The 18,198-nt window shown below is 35.9% G+C and overlaps 2 protein-coding genes across 3 annotated transcripts in view; both read left to right on the top strand.

Moving 5' to 3' along the window:
• arhgap27 (Rho GTPase activating protein 27) overlaps positions 1-9,309 on the top strand; it is a 28,149-nt gene extending 18,840 nt beyond the window's left edge. The window contains exons 8-19 of one of the 2 annotated variants that reach the window (XM_028477177.1): positions 382-468; positions 1,301-1,368; positions 1,462-1,549; positions 2,230-2,331; positions 2,437-2,535; positions 2,917-3,019; positions 3,131-3,277; positions 4,692-4,790; positions 4,870-4,947; positions 5,990-6,121; positions 6,229-6,334; positions 8,466-9,309. In XM_028477177.1, coding sequence (XP_028332978.1) covers positions 382-468; positions 1,301-1,368; positions 1,462-1,549; positions 2,230-2,331; positions 2,437-2,535; positions 2,917-3,019; positions 3,131-3,277; positions 4,692-4,790; positions 4,870-4,947; positions 5,990-6,121; positions 6,229-6,334; positions 8,466-8,637 — 1,281 coding nt within the window. In that variant the 3' untranslated portion in view covers positions 8,638-9,309. The remainder of the gene's footprint in view (positions 1-381; positions 469-1,300; positions 1,369-1,461; positions 1,550-2,229; positions 2,332-2,436; positions 2,536-2,916; positions 3,020-3,130; positions 3,278-4,691; positions 4,791-4,869; positions 4,948-5,989; positions 6,122-6,228; positions 6,335-8,465) is intronic. The other variant, XM_028477179.1, reaches the window with a different exon arrangement.
• A 1,242-nt stretch (positions 9,310-10,551) lies between these two features.
• Positions 10,552-16,613, top strand: vps25 (vacuolar protein sorting 25 homolog). Its single transcript, XM_028477180.1, has 6 exons — positions 10,552-10,654; positions 11,963-12,108; positions 12,783-12,836; positions 12,911-12,999; positions 14,851-14,926; positions 15,949-16,613. The coding sequence occupies exons 1-6, from the start codon at positions 10,608-10,610 to the stop codon at positions 16,059-16,061; spliced, it is 525 nt and encodes a 174-aa protein (XP_028332981.1). The 5' UTR covers positions 10,552-10,607; the 3' UTR covers positions 16,062-16,613.
• Positions 16,614-18,198: the final 1,585 nt, after the last annotated feature.

Raw genomic sequence — 18,198 nt, 5'->3', positions numbered from 1 at the left:
ATTAAACAACCGTTTATATGAAGCGAAGATTGGATTTCACAATAAAAGCCTGTACAGAAAAAAGACCAAAGAAAAACCTTTAAAACAAAATTAACTGCTTACAGTTTTATGCTGTTGTTTGTGTTTTCTTTTTTGCCAATTTAACCACATTCACAATTTGTCATGCCCATTATTTGCCAGTTTAGGGCATTCCCTAAACTTATCCCACAAAGTTGGAAGCATCACATTGTCTAAAATGTCTCTCCGTGCTGAAGCGTTATCAGTAAACAATGTGTATTATCAGTCTGTTCCTCCACTGGTTAACATATTTGAATTGAGCGAAATTTAAATCCTATTTGTTTAGAATTAAATCCCATTTGTTACAAATGTGTGTTTGTTCAGAGGTTCGTCCCGACACACAGGAGGAAAACGTCGGACTACAGCAGCGACAGCTCCAGCACAGGAAACTCACCGGAGACGCAGCACAACGTAGGTGGCCTCGCTTTCCTTCTTCCCTTTCTCTGATAGGTGCAGAGATCATGACATACAGTGAGTGTGTTTATGTGTGTGTGTTTCCCTGAAGGTGTTTAAACCGTGGAGAAAGCCTTATTATCTCACCTCCAGGTGGCTGCGCTATAATGTGGGTCACAAAGTGTCACCTCAGTTCCATCGTAGATAGCAGCGTCTATCTCAGATGAGCTAACGGTGTGACTTTGATCAGAATATTTAATCGCTTTCATCTCTTCCATCAAATATATCACTAATTTTAGTTCAGGGGCAAAAGTTTATCTTAAGTGGGCCGCAGATTTTAGGTGGGAAAATTAGTATTTTAATCATTATTGTGCTCTAGTTTGCACTTCCACGTATAAATAAATGATAAAAATAATAATATCAAAGCAATAAGTGACAGATTTCAGTCCCTGCAGAATATTCACTTTCAATTTATTTGATTTTGTGTCCAATTTTTATGTGATTTGGCGACATTTTGTGGAATAATTTGAACAATTTCAGATTAGAAATGACTGCCATCATGATGTAAACATGGGGGGAAATGTGAGCCCTGCTTATATTGTGGACTTTCATTGAATTTGTGTATTATTTTGGAGATATCTACAACTGAATGAGTTGGTAATTTACACAGGAGGAAACCCTAGTAACTCTTCTTTCAATCCAAACACACACAACCAACAGGAAACTAAATGTGAGCGGACAGTGGAAGTGAAACAGGAACCAGGATGTACACATGTCATAAAAGCCAATAACAGCAGCTCATTTCATGGAATCGCAGATGATGAAAACCTTCTGATTGGTTCTTTTTTAGGTGCAGAACTTGGAAAAAGCAGGAATTCTCAACAAGACAAAAATCTCTGAGAATGGGAAGAAAGTAAGGTACGCTCAGACGTCACCGTCACATTGATATTCATCACGTTTGTCTGTGTTTTCTGTGATAGTCACGGTTTTTTTTTTCTCCGTCGTTTTTAGGAAAAACTGGACCCAGAATTGGAGCGTCCTCCATGGAGGAGTCCTGACGTTCCACAAAGACCCCAAACCTGCAACCACGGGGTCCTTGGTACGTGTTGCAGCCTTTAACGAGACCTACTGAAGCAGCATATGTGTGTGTTAGGGGTGTCCCGATCCGATATTGATATCGGTCCGACATTAGCCTGAAAACGAATATCGGATTAAAATTTCCGGATTTTCCGATTTTTTTAAAAAAAAATTTTTTCAATTCATTTTTTATCTATTTTATTCAATTGTTGAATACTGTAAATATTATGTTGAAGGTTAAAAATTATGTAACCAATTGGTTAATAATAAATGGGTCAGTTTTTCTCTATTGTTCTATGTTTTAGTAACATCACTTGATCAAGACTTTTCTAACATTCCACACTACAAAATATGTATATATTTTTTTTTATTAAAGAAAATAGAGAGAAAAAAAAGTATGTATGAGTCATGCTGATATCGGATCAATATTGGTATTGGCTGATACGCAAGGCAGCAATATCGGGATTGAAAAAGTTGTATCGGGACATCCCTAGTGTGTGTGTGTGTGTGTTTAAAGTGTTTTTACTATAAAAGGAAAAGGAAGCTCTGTTAGCAGTGACAGTGCAGACAAGCCCTCGGGTCCAACCTCATCTTTTGTTCCACGCCTGATGGAATGCGGTGGCGGCGGTTTCGTAAACAGCTGGAATTCATTTTATTTTCTTTGTTTTTTCTGTTTTGTTTTTTGTTTTTTTTGCTGTGCAGAGCAAAACCAATCAGATCGTCCCAGAAGTGGCGGTGGATCTAAGAGGGGCTACCATTGGCTGGGCCACCAAGGACAAATCCAGCAAAAAGAACGTCTTAGAGGTGCGTTCATGACATATTTCATCCAGGTTTGAGTCATGTGAGTGTTTCCTGTGGTTAATTGTCCTCTTTGATTTTTTTTTTATTTGATTCTTTTCTCCTTCTCAGTTAAAGGGAAAGAACGGCGTGGAGTTTCTGATCCAGTACGACACGGAGAGCATCATCAGCGACTGGCACAAAGCGCTCAGCGACACCATTAGACAACTTGTAAGTGACACAAAATAGGACAAAATGTACAAAAAAAGAAAAAGCAGACATTCAACTAAAGTAGAGGAAAGCACAAAATATGTGCTTCATACAGAATTTTAAAGTTCCTAAACCTTTTTATTTACTTACCCATTTATGTATGTTGTTTTATTGATTTTATGACGTCATCAACTTGCAGGGACAGGGATGTTGCGGAATATGGATTTTTCAAGTACTTGTTGTGTTTTTTATTGTATATTAAATAAAGAACAGCAACAATTGTCATATTTTGCTCAAAAAGAATATCTGCTTCATTTTTGTTAATCACAGTGTTTGAATTCTTGTGTAACAATATGCTGGAATCTGTTTGAGTTTCTTGTCGTGTCTGTTTGTGTCCGTCAGGACTACCAGGACCATCATTCTGAGGATGAAGATACAGAGTACGAAAAGATGGGAAGCCTGGACCGAGACGAGAAACCTGCTGCTACGATGGACAGACGAAGAGGTAACTCCTCAACGTTTTCCTTCACTGCGTCTGCTCTAACTGGGCCGAGTCGACCCAGTTTGGGACCCTCAGAGAGCCGTGATTGAAACCAGTTCAACTGTGTCTCTGCAGCCAACAGGAACAGCAGCACCTCCTCCGCCTCCACCACCACCACCACCGCCCCCGACAACGACCCCAAGAAGGTCCGCACCAAGCTGATGAAGTTCCTGATGAAGCGCCCCACGCTGCAGTCCGTCAAAGAGAAAGGCTACATCAGAGGTACGCACTGATAACTGACTAAGACGTTCTGTTTACATACCTGAGGCTCCTCCCACAATCCAAAAACATGCATGTTAGGTCAGAGTTTTCTCTGGAGACGATTCATCTGCTCATCCTTTGCAGGTTGCACTTAAAACAATACATGAATGCACTTTATATGATTGGTCTAAAGCCAAATAATAACACTTTGTTACTAATTTGTGTCAGAAATGTCTTTAGAGTCACTCTGGACCGAAAAATACACATATTGACTCAAAAAAAACCAAATAACATGATAAAAATACACAAAATGACTCTCAAAAACATACAAAATTTTGACAAAAGAACACAAAATGAAAAGAAAATACTCAAAAATATTTTTAAAAGCATATAAAATGTCAACAAAAAAACCCACATGACTAAAAAATACACAAAATGACTCTCAAAACATACAATATTTCAACAAAGGTACACAAAATGGATCCAAAAACATACAAATAGTCAACGAATATTCCATTGACAGGAAAAATACACTAAATGATTCCAAAATCACACAAAACAGAAACAAAAATACAGAAATGGGCAGAAAAATACACACAGTGATTCATAAAACAATAAAAAGACAGAAGAATACACAAAATGACTACAATAACAAAAAATACACAACATGACTGAAAAATAAGGCAAGAAATGCAGAAAATGACAAAAACACACTAAACAATGACAAATATACAGAAATGGCCAGTTTTCTGTGCAGACATTTCACCATTTATTTGCAGGTTGCACTAAAAACAATACCAACCAATCACGTGAATGCTCTTTACATGATTGGTCTAAAGCTAAATAATAACACGTTGTTGCTAATTGTTTCACAAATGACTTTGGAGTCACTCTTGACCCAAAAATACACTCAATGACTCAGAAAACAACAACAAATAACATGATAAAAATATACAAATTGACATTATATTTAAAAAAGGGCACAAAATGACTCCAGAAACAATAACAATGCAGGAAATATACCAAAATACACAAAATGACTTAAGAATACACACTAAACGATGACAAAAATACAGAAAAGGCCAGTTTTCTCTCGAGATGTTTCACCTTTTATTTAAAAGGCTGCATCTGCAGATCATTTGCAGGTCACACTTAAAACAATACCAACCATCACATGAATGCACTTTATATGATTAATAAGACGTTGATACTAATTTGTGTCAGAAATGTCTATGGAGTCATTTATATCATCTTTTAGCATCGTAATTTCCACACAGAACTCTCCACTACACCTTCCTTATTACTAAACAATGAACCATTAAAGAGCAACACGGTTAAAGATTCATATTTATTATAAGGAAAACTCTGCATGTGATGGTGTTTTCCTGTAATAATCACGTCTGACTGACAGGGATGTGTTTTTTCTGACCTGCAGATAACGTGTTTGGATGTCACCTGGCCACGCTTTGTGCCTTCGAGAAGACCACCGTTCCTAGTTTTGTGGAGAAATGTATCAAAGCTGTGGAGCGGAGAGGTAACAGCACAGTGTGACACACACACACACACACACACAGTGTATTCTCTGACACCGGTGCTCCTGTGTTTACTGACAGGATTAGACATTGATGGACTTTACAGAGTGAGCGGGAACCTCGCCGTCATCCAGAAACTTCGCTTCAAGGCAGATCACGGTAACTGGGCTCAGACTGAACGTGAACGAAAGTGTTTGAACACTGGGTTAGAGACAAACTCAGGATTAGTATCATCTGCTGCTGCAAGGGTGTGTGTGCGTGTGTGTGTGCGTGTGTGTGTGTGTGTGTAAGAACTAAAACCATGTGACGTGAGAACATGTCGCTCTACGGCCAAACAGGAAAAGAAATGATAACATCAAACCACGACAGGAAAAGAAAAATCTGTAACATCTGCACCAGACGTGGGCAACTGGTGGACCGCCCTCAGTCTAATTTAGGTCCCCCACCCCCAACCAAAGAATACACACAATGACTCTAAAGACAAATAAAATGTCAAACGTACACAAAAAATGCAACAACAAAAAAAACACATGGCTGAGAAATAAACAAAATGACTCTCAAAACACACAAGACAATAACATATATACAGAACTTGACAGAAAAGGACACACAATGACTCAAGAAAATTAATAAAATGACAAAAATACTCAAAATTACTCAAAAAAAATGTCACTAAATGACAGTGGAATACAAAAAATGGCTCCAGAAATACACTAAAATACACAAAATGACTCCAGAAACATGTGTAACAATAGGAAAATACACAAAATAATGCAGGAAACACACAGACATTCGCAACAAAAATACAGAAATGGACAGAAAAATACAATACTATGACTCTAAAAACACACAAAACAACAACAAAAATTCTCGAAATGACAGTAAAAAACTTCAGACGCACAAAATATCAACAAAAATACAGAAATTGACAGAAAAATACACAAATTGACAGAAAAATACACAAAAACATACAAACTGTGTACAAAACACAGAAATTCCCTTTTTCTTTCATGATTGGTCAGTATTCTAAATGCTGACATGAAGGTTGGGATCAGACAGTCACAGGTTTGTGGCCCTGCTGTGTTCACAGTTTCATCTGTAATCGACAACATTACTGCTGTTTCTTTGTTGTCTTTTATTTGTTTGTTTGGAGCTCGTGTGTGTATCACACCCCGTGCTGTGTTTACTGTTGTTCAAACAGAGGAGCTGGACCTGGAGGACGGTCAGTGGGAAGACGTCCACGTCCTCACCGGAGCGCTCAAGTTGTTTTTCCGAGAGCTTCCAGAGCCGCTTTTCCCTTACAGCCACTTTCACGAATTCATCCACGCCGTCAGTGAGTGAAGATTAGAAACAAAAAAATAAACTCAAATACTTTATTCACATTTATTTCACACATACAAACTGATCAGACTGTGAATTAACTCAGTTCTGCTCTTTCAGGGTTCACAGATTACAACGTCAAACGCTCTCGTTTCTATGAGCTGGTCCACGGTCTTCCTCCTCCAAACCACGACACCATGAAGCTCCTCTTTGAACATTTACACAGGTTTGGATTATTTTATACTTTCCTCTGCAGAATCACATGTTTATATACTAAAAAATGTGGATATCTACCCTAATTACAAACCTGCTTACCCGGATCAGAATCCAGCTAAATTGATTCAGGATCTAATTTATAACAGGGGTGACAAAACCCGCCCAACAATCCCTAACAATTACTGGGAACAAATGAAATGTAATTCATTAAATAAAAGTACCTGCTTTTCCTAATCTGTCCACTGGGGGTCACAAAAGTAAATCCCAGAACTGGAAAGGAGATGGTGGCAAAACCTGCCCACCTAAAGTATTGTATTTTAAGCATTTTACGTTTTTACGACGTTATTTTATTTGTTTATTTGTTTGTGTGTTTGTTTGTTTGTCTGTGACTCAAAACCTAATTGACAGATTTTTGAAATTTTGAGGTATTTTAGAGAGATGAAGAACATTAGATTAGATTTTGGGAATGATCCAGATTACCAAACTACAGAAGTGGATTAGGGCCAGTTTTGATAGAGAAAGTAATTTTGGGCAAATCAAGAATAAATGTTGACAATAAAGTTGAAATTTTGAAAATGAACTCAAAATACAATATTGTGACAAAAGTGAAAGGTTTGCTTATGAAGTCACACCTACAGAAACTGAGGAGGGACAATTTGTTTGACGCCCCTGTGTGAATGACGCAATTAGAATTGTAATAGATAATTAATTACAGTTATGATGTTATTGTAACATGAAAAAAAAATCTGTTGTTGTATTTGTTTTTTTTCTGTTGCTGTTGTAATTGAATTGTAATTGAGTTCAGATTATTGACTTTGCAATTGTAATTGTCAAGGAAAGTCTATAAAAACTGTCTATTATAACGTAATTAAACACAAACCTGCGGATCCATGTTACAGTAGTTAACAATTATTAAAATGTGTGAATACCTACTTATCCCACTACCTGTCAGTTCTCTTGAGGAACATTTTACCATTAAAAAAATAAATAAATTAAGGAGTGTACAGTACTGACACAAAAAAGGCTCAGACACCCACACCAAAGATATTAATACCAATATTTTCATGGATAAAGAAGTATAACAAGGTAACCAAGAGATAAAAAACAAATTGTATGTAAGATTATATTTATTTGTGTATTTTACAGCTGATTTAAGACATGGGTACTAACTTATCATAAGAGATGCTAACAGAAAGCTAACACAAGAGGATAGTTCACTTTTATGGGCTTATTCATTATTAGTTGTTAGCATGCTAATGCTAACAGCCAGTTGTTGTTCTTTTAAGTTAAGTCATCCTTGGCTTTTAGCTTAGTTAGCTTAAAAACTAGTAAATTCTTATTTTTTCAAGTAAAGAGAAAATGCTATAATATAATATACTGTATATGTTGATTTAAGACATGGTTAAAACTGAGCTGTTATAAGAGATGCTAACAGAAAGCTGATACCAGAGGAAAGTTACATTTTATGGGCTTATTTACTACAGACTCAGTAATTGGTATGGATTGAATTTGAACTAGAGTAATTTAGAATGTAATTGTAATTGACTTTCAGGGGAAAAATAAGATATTTTCAAAACATGTATTGCACTATTTTTTATTGTAAAGTGTCCTTGGGTGGCCTGAAAAGTGCTTATTATTATTATTATTATTATTGTTATTATTGTTATTAGGTTTGGGCTCTGTGCGTCCGTCCCTCCAAGTTAAAGGGGACAGAGTTTCTCAGAAACTGTTTAAGATAGGATAACCAGATTCGGTGTGTGGCTTCAGGGTATCAAAACCTTGATGGAGTTCGAAAATGAGAAGAGAAGTGCGCAATTATTGTTTACGGAGTTATTGCCCTTGTTCCGTTTTTTTTGGCTGGGATGTTGATGACTATGTCTTCTTGTTATTATTATTATTATTATTATTATTATTATTATTATTATTATTATTATTATTATTATTATTAATAATTGTAATCTTAATTGTATTTGGAAAAAATGCCAGTCACCGCAATTGTAATTGAGTTGTATTTGAACATGGATCATTTAAGACGTAATTGTAATTGAAAAATGTAAATGACCCCAACCCTGACAAGGTACCATGATGTTGGATGTTTAGAACTCCTCCCTCACTGACAGCTGGCTTCATTTCTTCCACAGAGTGATAGAGTACGGTGAGGATAACCGTATGACGGTGCAGAACGTGGCCATCGTGTTCGGCCCCACGCTGCTCCGCCCCGAGAACGAATCCTCCAACATCGCCATGCACATGGTTTTCCAGAACCAGATCGTGGAATTCATCCTCAACGAATACGAGCACATCTTCAAATGATGCAAAGCTTTTCTGTTTTTTTTTTAGCATGTTACCAGACACACACTGATCAGCCGTAACATTACGACCACTGAAGGGTGAATGTCAGCAGGAATTGGAAACAAAAAGAGAAATGATAAAGAAAGTGGTAATAATATTATATCTGATTTTCCTGCTCACTCCAGACTAAATGAGGGATGTTACATCTGGTTGTGTGTGTAGCAGTATTCTCTGATGGATGAAGGACAGTCTAAACCACCTCACTCTCCTCTTTAAAAACAACTCACATGTCACTTTCTGCACATGTTAACTTTTTATCAACTTTTATCCTTGTTTTTAGAACGCTTACGGACATTTAAATGCTGTCTTACCTTATTCCTATTCTAATTCTGTTTACTTTTTTTTTTTCTTTTTCGTGAATTTTATTGTAATATAGAAATGTATAAAAGATAGACATTAATGCCAACGTCTTGCTGTGAAATAGAGATCTATGATACCTGTGAGAAGTTTTCACTTTTCAACTGCACGCCACTCGGTGAGATTATATAACAAAATATTATAGAAATACAAACAAATAGTGCTTATCGGGAAGGAGGACGGAGCGCCGCTGTATAACAGACGATGATAGTGGAGGAAATAGAAAAGGAAGCCATTGGTGAAAAGAGGCACAAGCTATTCCATAATAAAATAATGTTGTTTTAAAAACATGCGCTGCTGTCTTTCCTTTGTATTTGCTATGCTGATACTTTGTATTCAATGAAATACATCCTAAATATATTAAAGAACAGACAATTTTCTATATAATTAGATTTTTTGACTATAAACCCAATGCATGCATTAAAATGGCCCACAACTACAATATTTACTAACCCTAACCTCGTAAATCAATGTTTTATTTGGATTTACTATGTTTGACTTTGTAGAATATACTGGTTTTACTTTGTACGATAATCGTTTTACTTGATACAATATATTTGTGGTGGGCAAATGTTCCTTTTTTCACTTTTTAGCTGAGAAAATGTCTTAGCACCGTACAAAATCAAATGTGCTATTATTACGGTAGTTTCTTGTTCCTTGGTATTTCTGAAGAATGCTTGAAAGTGTACATTTTCAAACTTTTGTATGATTTTTTTCCCCCAAACAATTTTAAATCAAGCAAATTAATATTTTTGCCTCATATTTGTTTGAGACATTTAGACATTTCCCTTTAAATAATAATAATAATAATAAAAAGTTTTCTCTAATTGCAAACGAAATATACAAAACAGTCAGGCAAATATTACCTAATGCAATGTTTAGCATGAACAAACTCCAAGAATACAGACATTATAAAACGTAAAAAATAAATAAATATGGAAATGAAAATAAAATGCATCTCAATAAAACTAAGAAAAACACACACACACACACACAAACAAAACAATAATGAGGCAGTTGACTCAATAGCTGTTAAGTTTGATTAATTAAATCATTTATGAATAAAGAATAGAAGTCTTTGGCGAGTTTGGACTCCATGAATTTTAGAGATTTAATGTAAAGTTGAAATTCGTTTTAGAAGCAGATGAAAATGGGCGTGTCTTGAGAAATTTGACTTTATGAATGAAGAGTCTGGCTAAGATCAGTAAGACATTTACCATTAACTCTATTTTTTTCTCTTTTAATATGATACCCAAGGTTATACTATTGTAGTCTAAAGTAAGAGTTTCTGGGTTTTTCTTTTTTAACCAATCTGAGAATTAGTTTCAGAATTGCTGTGTTTGAGAGCATGTAATAAATAGATGTTCTGTTGATTCAATGTATTTTTTTATCTATTACTAAAAACACATTAATTACTTTCAAAACCAAAACTTATTTGAAAAAAAAATCAATAACAATAATTATTTTGTAGTATTTCTTTTGTTTTATTGGTAGAAACTGTGACGCCGGAACCTTTGCGCGATGTCGATGTTTCGTTCCGGACGCTGTCAGCTGTGAGCACCGCACCTTCTGCGATGAGTTTTGAGTGGCCCTGGCAGTATAGCTTCCCTCCGTTCTTCACGTAAGTCCAACCATCCTATCCTGAAACACAAACAAAGCTTTAATAGAGGTTTATGAACCTTTAATGTCACATTTCTACATGATAAAACCCTTTTATATAAGAGCTTTGGAAGGTACAGCTAAGTGGCTTAGCGACACTGTTTGCTAAGGAAGTGATTGTGTTTTCGTATCATAAAGTGATATAAACACCTCGGTGTGATGTCACTGCTCATTTATTCATTAGTAATCCACTTTATGCTGGAAAACATTCATTAAACATGCAGATATGAGGTTCATTATGGCTTTAATGTCGCTGTTAGCTTGCTTTGATGGAAGCTAACGTTACGTTTTGCTTCATTTCTGCTCACAACTAAACAAACGGTGGCAGCTAGAGGAGCTTTTCTCTCATTATTATCCATTATTTTTCACAAACCATCCTACTACATAACTTATTATGTATTTAAATAATATATAAAAACTTGTAAGAAGCTTAACTGAAATAGGTAGCATTTCCTAGTGTGAAATGAATACAATGACATGTGTTTTAGAAGCTCCATATCCAATAAAAATCACTTTAAACTCACACTTTTGACAAGTTTGACTAGTTCTAATCAAGGAAAACAGACAAAAAATGCAGAAATCACGGAAAAACGGAAATGGGCATTATTTTGTATTTATTTATTTAATAGTTTTTAAATTTCGAACTAAATAAAAATAATGCAATATGACAGAATCAGTATCAGAATTCCTTTATTAATCCCAGGAGGAAATTGCTTTTGTTACAGCCACAGAACACATCACAAATAAAATAATAAAAACTTTAACAAAGACAAAAGAAGAATAAACAATAAATAAGTGTATAATTAAGTAAAAGACTTAAAAATAGGGATCAGAAACACACACATTACAGTCGTAGAAAAAAGTAGGATATATAATAATAATAATAATGATAGTAATAATAATAATAATATACAAATATATGCCAATATGATTCAGATATTTACAAAAATAATACAAATGCATCACGGTGGCTAAATCCATGAAGACACATGTCATTTTTACTCATTTAATTTAATAAATAAGTTTATTTTAAGGTGTGTGGGACAATTTGTCCACCCAATCACCAATAAATGGTGCAACTTTTCTCCAAACACGTGTTAAATGGTGATGTAAAATACCAAATATTTGTATTGATTTGTGATTTTTATGTTTACTGTTAATTTTCTGTATTTTTTTCCGTTTTCTTATATTTATTATAGCCTGTTTCCGTTTCCTAATAAGCACTGTCCTATAAAATGTTTGACATTGTGATGTCGTGTGCACTGTGCAGGCTGCAGCCCAATGTTGACACCCGACAGAAGCAGCTGGCGGCGTGGTGCTCGCTGGCTCTGTCCTACTGCCGTCACCACAGGCTCTACACGCTGGACGTGATGGAGGCTCAGGAAAGCCCCGTGTTCAACAACAAGAAGATCGAACGTATCCCCCAAAAAAAAGCTTTGAAGACACGCTAACCCAAATTAAGTTCATCGCACAGATTCCCGCATCGTTTTTTAGAACGTTGGGCTTGTTGTTGAAGATCGTGCAGTGATACTGTGTTTCCGAACAGGTCGATGTCACAACTTACAATTTATGCTTCATGGACAAAAAATATTTAAGTTTAAAAATATGATGTGAGTTTGTGACACTCCTAAAATAGCTTTTTGAACGTCTATTTCTTGTGTCAACTGTGAGGTTTCTTGGAAGTTAGGTGGAGATTTAAGTACTTTTGCTTCTTTGTGATTAATAATGTGATCCCTGAGGGTCACAGTTGCTTTTACGTTTTATATTTTGTATAAATTTCCTGTCATTATGTGTGTTTTTGGAGCCATTTTGTATGTTTTTCTTTGATTTTATGGGGTTTTTTTTCTCTAATTTTGTGGGGTTTTTTTGTTGTGTATCTTGAGTCTTTTTGTATGTTTTTCTGTCATACTGTAGCACTTTGGGTGCTTTTTTGTTGATTTGTGAGTTTTTGTTGTCATTTTGTGAGTTTTTGTTGTTTTGTGTATTTGTTGTCATTTTTTGTAAATGTGTGTGTGTATTGGATTCGCTGTGTGTGTTTTTTGGAGTTCTATTTTGAACCCAACACAGACGGAACCTTAACGATGTTTCAGGAAAACTGTCAATGGAAGCAATTCAAGTTGTGTTTGAAGAATTGAGGAAAAAAGGTGAGCAAAACAGTTCCTCATCTAATGGTTTTCTTTTGTTGAGTTGAACATTAATAGCTGCTTGTCATTTGAAGGAAATCTGGAGTGGTTGGACAAAAACAAGAGCCGTTGTTTAGTCATGTGGAGACGACCGGAGGAATGGGGAAAGTTAATATATCAGTGGGTGAGTCCTTAAAGCTCGCCACACGCTGTTCAGTTTGTTGGTCTTAGCAAGTGAGCATAGAGGAGGAGGAGTGAAAGGCTCGTCTTTGAGCTGTAACTTTATACAACACATTATCACGCAGGTGTCAAACTTAAGGCCCTGGGGTCAAATTTGGCCTTTCAGAATCTTCATCAGGGCCCTCAGAATGGTTTTTCAGTAAAAACCAAAGGGAGTCCTACATGTGTTAGCTCACATATGTCAAACTCAAGGCCCGCGGGCTAAGTTTTGCCCGCAAGAGCATCTAGTCCGGCCCACAGGAAGATTTTGTTTAAAGTAAAAAAAATAGGGCAAAAACAAAAGTATTATACAAATTATAGATCAAATCCGATGGAGGTTGTAGTACTACATTTTTTACATTAATATTAAATCACAATTATTTAAAAAAACTGGAAAATTCTTGGAAATTATCCAACAGCATTCTGGCAAATTACATTGCAAATTTCCAGAAAATTAGTTGCAAAGTCGAGAATTTTTGACCATTTGCTTAACATTCAGGATGTAGTTTAAATTTGTGCTTTTTTCTTCACAAAAAAACATTAAAAACATGTTTTGGTCCACTCATTTGAGGTCATACTGGGCTGTGTGTGGCCCTTGAACTAAAATGAGTTTGACACCCTTGTGTTAGCGGCTCCCTGGTTCACCACAGCATCATTAGAGTCAGGATGACATTTGAAACATGCAGGACAGGAGCTCTCCAGGACCAGACTACGACACCCTGGCCCTGAAAAGTCAGTATGTTTTTCAACAAACCCTTTGCATCTTTAGTTATTTAAAATATGATTTTTAAACTGAAAGTTAATTTGCGTTTCTAATCCGTCCCGTTTAAAAACAAATGACTAAAACAAGTTTGACAGCTCTAAAATCAAGCATGGAAGGGGAAAAAATTGCTTCAGATCTGAAAACAATGGATTCCTCCACACAAACGCGTTCAAATTAGGGCTAAAAAATGTTGAAATTCACTTTTACGACTCAAATGAACCAAACAAACACATACCTGGACTGAAAGAGTGAATTTGAGCTTCTTTACATTTAAGCTGTAGAGTGAATTCTGTAACCCTTCGTCTGCTTGAGCTCTAGACAAAATAAAAGATAAGAGACGCAAAACTAGTCTCAGTCTTAGTTTGAGAAGTTCAGGTCTAACAATTCATCAAACCTTTAATTGAGTGGAAAATAATCCATTTAGCAATGAATCTTGGTTTAAACCAGTTGTTCTCAAACTTTTTTGAACGAAGGTGAACTTGAAGCCCCACCTGCACTCATTGCCCCCCAAAATAATCCTGACAAGTAACACATTTCAAATTTATTGAACTAACAGGAAATGAGTAACGTCATATTTCATAATTAATCAAAAAGTAAATTGAACTAATCACCTGCATGGAAAAACAAATGTAAAAGTGCAGTACTCAGTAACACAGGAAATAATGAAACATTGTTTGCAGTCTGTGACAAAAAGCTTTATAACACAACAAATAAAATTTAGTGCACGTATGAAATAAACTAACAGGGAACAAGTAACATGTTTCATAATGCAAGTGACATTTTTCATGAATAAATTAAAACTCAAAAACTAAATTAAACTAGTTAATGGCTAATAGTTCATTAGTCAACAATACAGGAAATAAAGGAACATTGTTTGCAATATGTGGCAAAAAGCTTAAGTAAACCAATTAAAAAAATAATAAAAAATGTATCATTATTTTTGCTGTTTAGTTCCACGTTACTTCTGCTTGTACAAAGTTGTGAATGTTGACCTCTGACCTCTAGCTGTTTGTTAGCTCCGCCCTCTATGAATCTGTCATCTCGTCTTCATAGGTTTCTAAAAACGGGATGAACAACTCTGTGTTTACGCTCTACGAGCTGTCCAATGGGGACGACACGCAAGGAGAAGGTATGACCGTGGTTTTCTTGTTTTTCTTTGTATTTTTTTGTATATTTTCGCAAAATTGTGTTGTTTGTCGGAAATTGTGACTTTACGACCCTCATTTATCAACCTTGCGTGAAAACGGGTGCAAAACTGAGTTCACATTGTGTCATACGACAGGACCAACTTGTGATTTATGAAACATTTGTATTTAACCAGCGTACAAATGATCAGGTGGTGATAAATGCGGCTGCTGCAGTTGATTATCATTAACATGTTACGCCCCTTAAATCTTCCTGGTTTGGAAGCCCCGCCCACTGAGGTAAAAAAAAAAACACTGGCAAGAAAATAAAGGAAATCCTCCCATCTGAGGTGGAATGAAACAAAGACGAGCTTTTTGACAGTGTGAAAAGTGGAATTAAAGGTATAGTTTTGCAGCGTTACTGTGTTTGCAGCATTTTGCTGCTTGTATAAAGGCACTCAGAGGTGACGTCTGCCCCCCCGTGTGCGCTGCGTACAACTTCACAGCAAAGATTTAGGAGACACACTGGAAATTTACCGTTTACATCAGCATTATTTGTCAGCATGCTTTAGGCAATAAATAACACATTCAAAGAAATTGACGAAACCCTTAGAAAAAGCCTTAAATGACTAAATGTTGTACCTTGTCTGTTTTTATTATGCCTTAAGTCGATTTCACCTATACTTCACCTATATGTCATCATATTACTGATAAAGTTTAAGCACAGCAGCGTTCCCCTGCGCCAATAGAGAGCAGAAGCAGTGGAAAAAAAGTGGCATCAGTAATAACTTGTGCTTTTTGGAAATTCAATATATTTAGTTTAATCAGTTTTAACAATCCGTTTTGATCTATTCTGAGATCTGAACGTTGCGTACTCACGTCAAAATTTATAAATACCGAAGCTTGCGTGAATATGGACGAACGCACATAGTACGCTCAGATCTGAACGTACTAACGGTTGATAAATGAGGGCCTTAGTGCTGATACGACCAAAGCTGAGTATTTGACTTCAGCGTTTCCTCTGCAGATTTCCACGGGTTAGAGGAGTGGATGCTGCTGCGCTCACTGCAGGCCTTACAGACTGACGGCAAAGCAGAGATCATCAGCATGGACGATGGAAAAGGGGTTAAATTCTTCTAAAAAAAAAAAAAAAAAAAAAAACGGTGCTGGATTCCCTCACACACACACACACACACACACACTATACAAAGTCTGGGAGCGCTCCTGCTGTACCTCTAACATGCAGCCATTGATCCTTTGGTAGCTGCACAGAGTAAGCGAACGCTGTAATTGTCATTGCCTTCGTGTGGTTCCAAGCCTTTACTGCGTTTGAAAAAGAACCGATATTATTCCAAAGGTTCCGAGGAACGACATTTAATGTTTGCGAGCATTTAAAAAATGCAAAAAAGTCCATCAGGGGATTAAATTTATTCTGAGTCTAGTTGAAGGGAAGTGTTTTCCCTGCACGCTGTAACTTTACCTTCATGTTTTCATCACTCCTTTTCTCTAGTCATGATCCGACTGTGTTTGATTCCTCCAAAGAAGATCCCAGCTCTCACCACTAGAGGGACGTTGTTATTGTGTAACTACTAAACTCTTCCCGTAGGAAACGTGAGCTGAGGTGACACTTTTGTTCATAGTCAATCTTTTTATGTCATTTAATGTAGAAGAATAAAGTAGACATTTGATAAATGTGCCTGTGTTTCTGTCTGCTGTGGTTCAGAGTGCACACGTGCACTGATGGAGGTGTGTGTGTGTGTGTGTGTGTGTGTAGTATCCTGTTACAACAGCATCATCTCTGCTTGGGCACCGCCCCCTACAACCTGAGGAGTGACGATAAATTTAAAGGTTTAAAAAAAAAAAAAAAGATGCTAAATGTCATTTTTAAAAGTAAAAAACTACAAATTATTTTTTACACCCATAAAAGGCTTATTTTTATGTTTTGATCACATGTTGAATAACAATAAAGAATCTGAGTCTGTGTTTTTCTTCCCATCTGTCATTTCAACCGACCATGTTTTTGTTTTTTGAAACTCATATAATGTTGGAATCCCAAGCAAAATAAGTCAAAGCAAAAATGTCTATAATAAAATATTTGGTCTTCTGAAGGATAATGTCTAAAATATTTAGAAATGCAAATATTTTTGTTCAAATATGGAGGTTAAAATTAATATTCTTTTCAGTCTGAAAATCTATAAAAAATCAGTTAAAGTTGAAAATATTTAAAATAAGTTTGATTATTTGATGCCTTTAAAGACACTCCTTGCATTGGTTGCACCGTGTGCTGATTTTTGCACACTTTAAAGTATTTTACACGTTATAATATGTATCTAATATGCTGTACATTGAGAAGGTCATCTTAGCCACATGGTGTTTCTGCAGAATTTACAGGTTCTCACGTCGACCCAGAACAACTCACGATGATGAGCAAGAAAGGTTGTGGGTTCCAATAGCAATTTCTATGTTTTCCTGTGAGTGGAAACCGCAATAATCATCTCTTATTATACTAGTGCGATTAAGTATGTATTGTTATAGAAAAGTGGGAGGCTAAGTAGCTTTTTTAACAACGACAAAGTGAACATCATCTGAAATGGGATGAAATTTGACAGTGTAAACAGACTAACTTGTAGCTAGTCGGACTAAATGAACTCAGCAGCTTAATATTTAGCACTGTAATATAGGCTAGCATACATCTGCAGCCTGATGAACAACGTTAGCAGGCAGTGGCAATGGATTCATAATGTAAATAAATTGTAAACAAACCATCATGAAGTTATGCCTGGAGAAACACTTTGAGACACTGGCCACGTTTACATGGGAGCTTTAATTCAGAATAAAAGTTAAATCCTCTTTAAACTGACCTTGTAAACACTTCATTCCTAATGAAAATTCAATTCTGAATTAAACTTAAATCCGAATTAGGTGGCAGGTTTATTCCAATTATATTTATGACATAAATTATTCCACTTTCTTGTAAACATTTCATTCCGCTCCAATTTAATTCCGGTCGTTCTGCGCGTGCGCGACAAAAACTAGGAAAAGTTAAATAATAGTAAAAAAAAAAATAGTAAGTTATAATTATGAGATGCTACCTCGTAATTATGACAGTGTCTCATAATTATGACTGAAGATTTTTAAAATATTTTTTACTTTACCAAGGTTTTTGATCTTTTTTTACTGGCAGGAATGGGCTTCCATACATTTCCGCAATTGGGGAAAAAATAAAAAAATAAATTGGCGAAAATGGGCTTCCATATGGAATATATTCCGTATTAGG

This window comes from Gouania willdenowi, chromosome 19 (assembly GCF_900634775.1).
Source record: "Gouania willdenowi chromosome 19, fGouWil2.1, whole genome shotgun sequence".
Taxonomy (NCBI): domain Eukaryota; kingdom Metazoa; phylum Chordata; class Actinopteri; order Blenniiformes; family Gobiesocidae; genus Gouania; species Gouania willdenowi.
Note: the sequence above shows the minus strand (reverse complement) of the source record. Positions and strands in the feature narration are given on the sequence as shown.